Source organism: Cibotium barometz, chromosome 57 (genome assembly GCF_041138505.1).
Source record: "Cibotium barometz isolate CiBa-2024 chromosome 57, ASM4113850v1, whole genome shotgun sequence".
NCBI classification, from domain to species: Eukaryota; Viridiplantae; Streptophyta; class Polypodiopsida; order Cyatheales; family Cibotiaceae; genus Cibotium; species Cibotium barometz.
In genome coordinates, this window is record NC_141102.1 from 38734631 (window position 1) to 38746010 (window position 11380).

The 11380-nt window shown below is 41.2% G+C and overlaps 1 protein-coding gene across 1 annotated transcript; it reads right to left on the minus strand.

Annotated features, from left to right (window-relative positions):
- Positions 1–6634: 6634 nt before the first annotated feature.
- On the minus strand, positions 6635–10904 carry LOC147606727 (uncharacterized). Its single transcript, XM_086792273.1, has 6 exons — positions 10260–10904; positions 9376–9533; positions 9230–9276; positions 9011–9074; positions 7401–8500; positions 6635–7285 (listed from the first exon to the last, which is right to left on the minus strand). The coding sequence occupies exons 1-6, from the start codon at positions 10606–10608 to the stop codon at positions 7060–7062; spliced, it is 1944 nt and encodes a 647-aa protein (XP_086648399.1). The 5' UTR covers positions 10609–10904; the 3' UTR covers positions 6635–7059.
- Between the last annotated feature and the right edge of the window lie 476 nt (positions 10905–11380).

Here is an 11380-nt window from a genome sequence, read left to right on the forward strand (position 1 = left end):
CACTCGAGTAATGTAATCATGGATTGACTCTTTCTCTAGTTATTTTCAAGTGATGTAGCTAATTGAAAAGATTCAATCAGGTCCCATGTTAGCAAGAATATCCAATTATGAATGTTGTCTTTAAGGTGTTGAAGTTTGCCTTGCCTTGGGAAAAACCATTGCCTAGCATTTCTTTCCATAGTGAGGCCAAAGGCACTCACCTTCACTTTGTCATCAACATGACCATAGGTTTTGCACATTTGGTCAAACATTTTCATATGGGATATATAATCTCCACTCTTGTAAAGTTTTTACATCACTTTAGAATTGTGGATTTCTATGACCTTGTCAAGGTTATATTGGTGGTTTTGCAAGTGTTGTGGCTTGTGCTACCCCCTCCCTATTCCCATTACCAATCTAAGCACATCTAGTTGGTACAGGTTAAGGCTAAGCGTAGGGATCTATATAAGGGTATGGTGCAAGGGCATAGGCTAGAGGTGGTGTTGTGTGTTTGTTAGAGTACTATAGTAGCATGGGGGTATCCATGAATAGTAGCAGGGTCATAATATAGAAGTGACCTCCCCTAAGGAAAAATCCTTCCCTAGAGCCTCCTAATCTTGTGCGAAACCCCTTGAGTGATGGGGTGAAGCCTAATTCTCTTGCTATTCATGATACTCATATGCCTATGATCCAAAGCTAAATTCATTACATTTAATTCATTTAATTGCTCTTTAAAATGAATAGAGTAGGATAGAAATTGGTTATGTTTTAAGGAATCTCGTACTCGCCCCACCATGAGGAATTATGCATGATTTGATTATTAGCCAACATAATTGGCAACGCGGGATTCGTGATGATTGAGACTATTGAATCGATAGTTTTTTATTTTGATCCCTTGATTTTTTGTAGACTTTTTGGTTTTTTGATTTCGGTGCCCAAACAAAAGATGAAGAATAACCCTTATCCTTAAGCTAATCCATGCATTCTAATTGTTTATGCATAAAGATTACTTTTTTATTAAGTTTCTTAACCACGCAAAAAAGCTTGAAAAAATAAAGCATTAGGACCTCAATGGAAGGCTTCTTGGGCCCTTTTATTTGGCAGTTTAAGGAGTCAAACCTTTTCTCTTAAGAAGAAACGTTTTCTAATTAGAAGCTTCAAAATGGCTTCTTTATTCGAATTTGAATTTTGGAGGGAAAATGGAATTTAAAATCTAGCGAACAAAACCATATCATGTAACATATCTATGGAAAGCTCTTGATGCGTAGATCACGGATCTATAATCTCCGCTCAAATCGGAGCTTGTATGTAGAAGTTATGGAGGTCCGAAAATTGTAAAATTGCCTCCCCCCCCTTTTTGGGGGAAAAAGTGCACCCTTTGACCACTCTTAGGCCCAGTTCACATAAGGCGGCGGAAGGAATTTAAAAAGTGTAGAAGCCAACAAAAAGTTGCCATATGGACATTAGTGTTCACATAGAGCGGCGGAAGAGAAGGTTGAGAGGTGCCACATCGTGGAAGAAAAAAGGGAGTTTTGTTCCAACCTCCCCCCCTTGGAACAAACTTCTTCCACCCTCCAACTTGGCAAAAAGTGCCATGTTGGCACCAATCAACTCTTGGCTCTACTTTCCATGTTTTTGTTTTATTCTTTCTTCCGCCGCCCGAAAGGTTCACACTGGGCGGCGGAAGAAAATTAGTGCAGTCTTCCTTCCGCCCTCTGTGTGAACACTCGGGTGGCGGAAGTGTGCATTTTTTAACTTTTCCACCTGGAATTGCTCATTTTTGAGTGTGTTTTCCGCCGCTTCACTGTGAACTGGGCCTTACACCTCTCTTACAAACCCAACATTTCAATCCACATGGCAACCCCCCATTTGGCTATTCCTTAATCACCTTGATTAGGCTTGGGCAAATTAAAGGGCCCAAGAAGACCCCATTCACTTCCTAATGAATGAACAAAAGTTTCAAAATTTAATGGAAAAGAACAGTATGTTGGTTCATCATTGATGCTGCAAAGGGTGCTCCATGCCTCCATTACTTTAAATAAGATCCAAAATAGTAAAAAATTTCTAAATTTAGCTTAAATAAACCGGTGGATTTGCATACCAACCGAGTAAATCTTTAACACCATTCATATAGTCAACGAGGGAGTCCTAAGCTATGGTGCCTCCCCGTTAGTGGCACCAAATATGTTTACCAATCAAGAACACATGTGCTTGCACAAGGGAAGGAAGGGTTTTTATGGATTTTCTCCTTAGTGGTTCGAGATCAAACAACAAAGCAAGGGTCCTCAACCTTGCCGCCATTGGTGTCACCCCAAGGGAGCTCTATGCACATGGGTATGGAGCAAGGAGGGAGAGAACTATGGAAATCTCTTATCTCACCATCAATACCTACCTGAGTGCAAGGGATGGGGGAAAGATGGAGATGGAGAAGCAGAGGGACAATAGGAGAAGCAAGCAATCTTCACTCCAAGCACATGCACACGCGCTTGCACACACACACACACACACACACACAATCCACAAGTATGTAAACATCATTACATTGACACTTAAGCTTTTATATTGGACATGGATTCAAGTTCATAGAGTTCAATAACCATTCGCTATGAGTGGATTGAATCCACTGGTGGTGCATGAAAGATTCACTCTCTTCATGCATACTCATTTGACTCCAATATTATAAGATTTAACCCTAACACATCCAGTTCCTGGTCTCTTGGGGTGTATATGTCATTGGTTCTTCTTTGGGATTGAATCCACTGGTGGTGCATGAAAGATTCACTCTCTTCATGCATGCTCATTTGATTCCAATATTATAAGATTTAACCCTAACACATCCACTCCTTCGATATCTTGGGGTGTCTACATCATTAGTTCTTCTTTGGGATAAAATCCCTTGAGATAACTTTTGTTGATATAATTTGGAATTTTCCTTGTAAGGTTTCAAGCATAATTGTGCCAAGATGTGTAATGTGTTGGATCTGACATGGTCCTAATCTTCCATATTTAACTTCCCCTTTCGAATCTTCAATCAAACCATATCCTTATTTGTGCTTTTTTTATCATCATTGCATGGGATGCCATTAATTGTCTCCTAATTTTCAAGAGATTGAACCATTACTCTCTATTGTCTCCTCTTTAATGATGCTTAAGCCTTATGAGTCAATAGCATAACTACTTCAAGGAAATTTAATATGAAAGGTGTTTGTCTAGTGCTAGTATTTATAACATTCTTGTATGCTTTACAATTAAGTCTAGCGTGTGCTGTTAGTTGAATCTCTTGGCTTCTACAATTCTAGTTGGTGAGATCCTAGTGGTGAGTATCTGACACAAAACTTGCCGGTAGCTTCATCATATTTGTTACCTTAAAAGGTAACAAATATGATGAGCCATCATAAGCTTTACCATTGAAATTTTGTGAGCAATCATAAGCATTGCCAACAATTCTTTGCTCCTCTCTTATCTCACCATCAATACCTACCTGAGTGCAAGGGATGGGGGAAAGATGGAGATGGAGAAGCAGAGGGACAATAGGAGAAGCAAGCAATCTTCACTCCAAGCACATGCACACGCGCTTGCACACACACACACACACAATCCACAAGTATGTAAACATCATTACATTGACACTTAAGCTTTTATATTGGACATGGATTCAAGTTCATAGAGTTAAATAACCATTGGCTATGAGTGGATTGAATCCACTGGTGGTGCATGAAAGATTCACTCTCTTCATGCATACTCATTTGACTCCAATATTATAAGATTTAACCCTAACACATCCAGTTCCTGGTCTCTTGGGGTGTATATGTCATTGGTTCTTCTTTGGGATTGAATCCACTGGTGGTGCATGAAAGATTCACTCTCTTCATGCATGCTCATTTGATTCCAATATTATAAGATTTAACCCTAACACATCCACTCCTTCGATATCTTGGGGTGTCTACATCATTAGTTCTTCTTTGGGATAAAATCCCTTGAGATAACTTTTGTTGATATAATTTGGAATTTTCCTTGTAAGGTTTCAAGCATAATTGTGCCAAGATGTGTAATGTGTTGGATCTGACATGGTCCTAATCTTCCATATTTAACTTCCCCTTTCGAATCTTCAATCAAACCATATCCTTATTTGTGCTTTTTTTATCATCATTGCATGGGATGCCATTAATTGTCTCCTAATTTTCAAGAGATTGAACCATTACTCTCTATTGTCTCCTCTTTAATGATGCTTAAGCCTTATGAGTCAATAGCATAACTACTTCAAGGAAATTTAATATGAAAGGTGTTTGTCTAGTGCTAGTATTTATAACATTCTTGTATGCTTTACAATTAAGTCTAGCGTGTGCTGTTAGTTGAATCTCTTGGCTTCTACAATTCTAGTTGGTGAGATCCTAGTGGTGAGTATCTGACACAAAACTTGCCGGTAGCTTCATCATATTTGTTACCTTAAAAGGTAACAAATATGATGAGCCATCATAAGCTTTACCATTGAAATTTTGTGAGCAATCATAAGCATTGCCAACAATTCTTTGCTCCTCTCTCATAAAGGATCTGCTATAAAGGACATGGGCAAGAAGGAAGCAGTGTCTCTAGGGTTTGGAGACACCAATGCGCACTTGGGGCTCACTTTTGTGAGAGTGATTTGTAAAAAAAGTTACCCTCATGCTTTAAGATTATTTGCCAAGCCTTTAATTAATCAAGTTCTTGTTGATAATCATTATGTTTAGTTGATCATAGCTTATTTTCTTGTTTAGATTAAGCTTTGGGGCATTTGATTTGATACTCCCTAACCTATTAGAAAATTTAAGGTGGTACTAGAGCCTCTAGGGAGAATTAGTGGTACTTTGTAAGGATAGATTAGCTTAATCTTAGCACTCTTTCACTCTCATTCTCTCTCCTGTTTAGCTTAATCTTAGGACTCTTTCACTCTCATTCTCTCTGCTGTTTTACCCTTCCTCCCAGTATGTTTTTCCCCTAGCATACAGCCACAACTGCTACACAAACGGCCCCCATTTCCAACGTCCTCTCCCATTAGGCATAACAGGCGGCCATTGGTCCAGTCCCTGCAACGTCAGGCTCGACAAACAGCAGAGGGCTTCGTCTTTCAGCTCCTACCCTCTCCTCTGCAGCTAGCAATTAGTAGCGAGCGGTGCAGTTCCAGCAGTGGGCTTCGTCTCTCAGCTCCTACCCTCTCCTCTGCAGCGCTAGCAATGAGAAGCGAGCGTTGCAGTTCCGTCAGAAATTGACGACTCTCAACGATGGCTGCAGACGACATCAGTGCTTTACCACAGCAGGCAAGACGGCAGTGGCAGCTTCGCTTTATCCTATGAACTAGGCTGCAGTCGAAAATAAAAACCAGAAAAAAAAACAATTATAGGTGAAAAAACTTGATCTCACGTAGCTAATTTACGAATTTGACAGGGCTTTTATTATCCAAACCTCTTTAAAATGACTAATTTCTAAAGCTTCAAACCAGGGCGGGAAATTGAAGGCCTACCCTAACCTTCAATCGGAAGGCATAAACTAGTTTGCGCTTCAAAAATTAACTACATATAGGTTTATATGTTTAAAATTTACATAATAATGGCTTTCTTTTCCAACCCCATCTTCTTTTCTAAGAGGGCTTTGATGCCCTCTGAAGGTTTCAAATTTCAGCATTACAAATTTAAGGCTTCACATTTCAGCACTGGTGAATTGAAAGAGAGAGTGTGTGTTTCATTTTTCCACTTATCTTAAGATTAAAAGACCTTGAAACTTTAATAAAATGGCATGTCTACGTCCACATTGGTCTTGGCGTATTGGCCTTCATACTTGAGCATGGCTTTCGGGTACCTATGTGTCTCATGCAAACATATCATGGTTTACAAACTCCACTTGGGATATCATCGCCCACATCCACATTTGTGGTGGTTCAGTCAACCAATTCTTCATCAGCATGGATTTCATGTTGACTTGAACATCGATAGCTTCATCAACAGCACGAAGTTCTGCATTCGTTCCTGCCTACAAACTGCATTTTTTAGTAGGAGTGTGACCATTACAATACAAATAGAATACATGGAAATGCTAATAAAAGGACTATTTGTGATGGGTTATGTGCGCACTCGCAATGTGCGACTTTACATACAATGCCACAAGAGGTAGGTCCAAGCGATCAGCGTTGATAGTATCACCGAGTATTGAAAGTGGCACAGGTTACCCCTAGTCCATCTAACTCATTGAGATTGAGGTATAGAGGCTAAAAACATGCCGAACACACATTCCCAATTTAAGAGTGTTTTGGTGAGTGGCAAGGATTCACTCTCATATGTATTTGGTGTGAAGCACTGAGTTCTTGCGGTTTGAGAAGAGGTAGGTTGTCCTCCATGGCTTGCACTTTAAGAGAAAAGTCTTCTTAACATGTGTGTTAGTCGGATGCTTTGATTAACAATGTGCTTGTTGTGGATGTTTTGATCAGCAATGTGCTTGTTAATATCTTTGCAATCAAACGCTTGAGCTAACTCGTCAACCAAACCAATGTAGGTTAAGCTCTCACTTAGATCAAACCAAGTGCACCAACTTATGATTAATGAAGATTATTAAAAGCTAAAAACAAGATAATAAGCTTTCATCAACTGAACATATGCTAATTAACAAGCTCGATTAATAAACTCTTGGCAGGATAACCTCAAGCATAAGAATATCTTTTATTTCAAAGTAGTCCACAAAAGTAAGACCCAAATGTAACACTTCATAACTCTTAACAGCATTTAATGAACACATTGCGTTGCAAGTGTGACTAGCACCAAACATGCGGCTAGTATTCTACATGTGACATGTCTCTACACCACTTTTTAAACTTTTACAAATCACCGCACAAATAAGTGCAGTTGCTTTTCTTCAATAAACTGCAAGGCCAAAAGAATCATGTCGAGGATTGTACAACAACAAATATATTCTCAATGTTTTTGCCTTTTCAATGCTTTTTAATCTGCATGTGATTTTAACGTTATGGAAATACCAGCATCAAGGGAAAGATGTTCCCATTTGTCTGGTCTTACAATTTTATCAAAACCTCCATGGAGATTTCACCTGTTAGTGTCATGTCAAAGTGATGTGCTTTGCCATTAGCTTTACACCTGCAAGATTGTTGAAATTGAAAACATAGAAACCAAAGCCAACATCGACGATAGAGCCATGAGGTACTACATTTCTAAATGTTGATACATTGACGTGACCAAGAGATATCTCCTCCAGTCCATTTGAAGTGGAACGATAGAATTTAGTGGTGTAGGTTGCAGAGGACCCCACCCCTTTGGTTCCAATACTGCAAACAAAGAATAAGTATGTAAGGTATTTCGGCAACATATTACAAGCTACTTCAATAATAACAACTCAAACACAATGCCCTAACATGCACAAACATCTGAAAACATCATCACCTCATGCGAGCTGCCCATGCTCCTGTCTCCTTTCTTAAAGCAGGCAGCCATTCTACTTCACCACCATAAGCTGATGTAAAACCTTTGCTTTTTACCAAATCCTCACAATTGCGGATAACTTCACAGGCTGCTTCGGAAGGCTCAACTAAGACTGCGAATCTGGGCTTGCCTTTGTCATCAAAAGCATAAGATGGATTAACAGTGAATCGTATCCTAGTTTTGCATTCCAGTAAAAGCAATGGAAACCCTTTGTGATATAGACCTTTACTGCATCCAAAATGAGAAGATTCCTCTCGCACTTCTAAAGAGGATAAAGTGACATGACTTGCTAATAGAAAGGGTCCTCCAACATCCATCCTTGGGTCTGGATCACTCCAGTGTACCATTGAGGAAAAACCGTCTGGTTTAGTACTGGTGCTGCCAGATGCATCCACACCCCGTGAATACTTCAATGACACAGACATTAAAGCTTCTGATAAATCACACTCCTCTTCATTGCCAGCCTTGTCAGAATTGTCCACCAATTCAGCCTCAATTATGGCTGGGAAAGCCTTGTCCAACTCTCCAAGGTTTGCAGCCATGACCTCAGCAACACCCATCGTATGATTGATGTGTTCGTAACTTGTCAGTAGGTCCTCTTGAAAATAACTGTTTTTTAACAAACTAGATACTGCAATAGATTCAGATGAGACACCTTTTTCATCTTTCATGACATCCCTAGAGTTGCTATCGGCTATACGGTGCTGCAGTTCAGAGGTGCTACTGCACTCCTTTCTCGTCTCATTTAGAGCTCCTATCCTTGCTTGTTCAGATTCCACTGTAATGGTAGATTTTCCTATTAAGTCTGTCACTTCTGAAAGCCCATCATTACCCTTCACTACAGAGAGAAGCTGATTCCTTGACTGTTCCTGAAATGGTCTCCAATTTGGAATGGATTCCGCAGCAGAATCAGACAACTTGTATTGAAAATCCACTCCCTGCTCTGCATGGTCGTCACCTGATGTCCTGCTCTGCCAATAAGACGTGGCAGAGTGCTTTGACGTTGGTGCACAAGTGAAAACTTCATGCTGTGCTGTGAAAATCTCCGGGTAGTTTGATTCCTACACAGAAACGATAATCCCCTCAAACAGCTTGTAGAACAAAATAAAATGATAGAACATGCACAGGTAATCAGCTAACTTGTAGAATATGGCTTCACAACAAATCCAAAGAGGTACTCAAGGAAATGTGTGGGTCCCTAAAGGGATAATAAATAGAGCCAGCGGTCACTCAAGCAAGCAAGAAGAAGCCACCAAAGTGGATAAACCAAAGTCCTGAGAACATCTCCACACTGTCTAAGGAACAGACCAAGAGGACACAAGGCCTATGGGTACCAAGGGTGCTGCAACTGAAGAGGAGAGAACAGCGAAGGCAAGGTTAGAGCTCCAGACAAAAGAAAAAACAAGCATGCACTCAGATCCAGATGAACCAAAGGTATATGTTTTAAGCCACATTGGGCTCTAGATTGTGACACGATCCTTGCCAAAGAACATCATAGCTGCACCCATACCACAGAATTTAAAAAACAAGCTCATTGAACTCAAAAACAGCTTCTTAAGACAACTACTCACCAAAAACAACACAGTTGCACAGCTGCGAAGAACATCCATATTCATTCGAACATCCGCTAAGCTCCTGCATGTACAAAGCAAAGGCCAGGTTATATGCCTTCCTTGGGTCAAGATAGATATGCAGTGACCCTCAATTTGACCTTATCGCTGATAAACAAGCCCGAGGATACTTGCCACATTAAGGATACAAAACATCGCTGGCAGAGCATGCATATTTACCTGTGCTCCTGTTTTCCATAACCACAATAATTTGCAAGCGTTGCTAACTGCATCAAAAGTAAGGGCATTTTAGAGCAAGAAATTGCTTTACCTTAAGATCTGAATAAGGACTTTGGCACATGAGTAAACCTTATAATTCCCAGCACCTTATAATTCCCAGCACGCTTTCCAAAAGTCTTCTTCAAGAGCGGATACGTGTCAATGACTCCACAGGGTTGGGGGGCTTCCCGACCAATTTCGGAAAAAGCTTCATTGACGCGAACAATGTCAAACTTCAAGACATTATGTCCCGCCCAGATATGTCCTGCAAAGGAGTTCAAAAGCCAGGGAAATCATCACAGATATTAAGAAATTTTGGTGATACCACTGTAGATCAGCGAATATGTGGACACAATAGCCGATCTGAAAAAGATCAAGCCAACACACAATTTAGGACTAAGAAGTGAAGCACTACACAAAAGACACCAGCCACAGTTTGCCGACAAAAAGTAGAAAAGTTTCTCAGAAAAAGATGCTTTAGATGAGAAGCAAGCTTTGGCTTAAACCACGATTCAGCCATGATAGGAGATGAGCTCGTGTGTTTAACTTGGCATCTTGAAGATATTGTGTAAGTCCAGATCAAAACATAATCCACAAGGCGACCGAAAAAAGGAACATCGATCAGAAATGCCTTTTGTGGGACAAAAAGGGAGGGAAAGCCAACGTGATAGGAACAAGATTTACTGTACGGCCACAATTTCCATGGTGCTGTGCAGCCATGATGAGAATGGGCAGATCCTGCCTGGGGCAGGGACAAACCAACGGTTCTTGCCTACCGATTGCATGACCATTGTACGACCAGACAGACATTGACATAAAACTCATACTCTGCAAGACGGTCTATGGAGACTGCCACTAGGAAGAACAGACTTGCAATGTGCCATAGCATCGTTAAAAACAAAAACACTCTGTACACCACATGTAATTTGCCTAAAAAGGATGTACGACCACTAAGAATAGAGAAATCCAGATGCAGGAGAATGTGACTGACCATCAAGTAGGCTGTGGATGTCGTCGGCGACATCGGCAAAGCCCGGTGCATGGGCGACGGTGTGCTGAGTGATGCCGTTGCAGTCAGAGGTGCGGCGGTTGATGGAGGATGGATCCTTGGGGCGGATGAGGGTGTGGAAAGAGCGCAGCTCTGCCAGACCCCGGGCGTCCAGCACGACGGCCGCAAATTCCAGTAGCTCGTGACGCTGCCCTGCCCGCCAGGGCACCGTCGTCTCCACATCAAAGAAAACTATGTTCTTCACACCGTCTCCGAATTTCTTTTCTTCTTGCTGCTGCTGCTGCTGCTGCTCCTCCACGATTATTCCCTCTTCGCCGGCTGCCACCGCCATAGCAAATATAACGCGGACTGCGATGCTAGTGGGAGATTCAATCAACAAAGGAGAGGTACGTCATCTCCTTCACTGTGCGTGTGTGTGCGCGTAAGAGAGAGAGAGACAGAGACGAGACCAGCAACAACGACAAGCGTATGCCTGTGTGTGAGAGGGTTGGCTTGAGCGTGAAAATATACTGCTTGTGTGTACACACACACACGTGCTACACACTTTATATATCCACACACGCTACACATATGCTTGTGTGTGAGAGGGGTGGCCCACGACACACCTCTCTCCCAAGTTACTACTCCCCCACTCACACATCCCCCCACTTTAGCCTTTCCCCAAGCCTTTCCCCAACCACCACCACCATTTGCATTTCACTTTTTAAAGTTCTACCAAAAATAGAGGAAATGTGCATCACCATTTCTTTCCACCACGAGTAGCCCTTTTCTCAGGGACCTTCTCAAATCAACCCCTACGAACCAAGCAAGCACTAGCCCTTTCTACTTCCCCAAGAGAAGACAGCAACACAGTTGAGTAATATTTGATGGTACACTTTGTTATGTTGTGGATTGCCTTGGACATAGCTACCTTCTTGGATTTTCACAGCCCAATGATGATAATATTGAGCAATAGATTCAATAATTAAGCAAGTTTTTTGAAAAAGTGGATTCTTGTACACAAACCCCAAACGTGTGAGATGAGCTTGCATTGAAATTTAAAAATAGGCTCTATTTACCCCCTTGCTCTTTTCAAAGCTATGGAGTTTGAAAGGAAAAAGCAA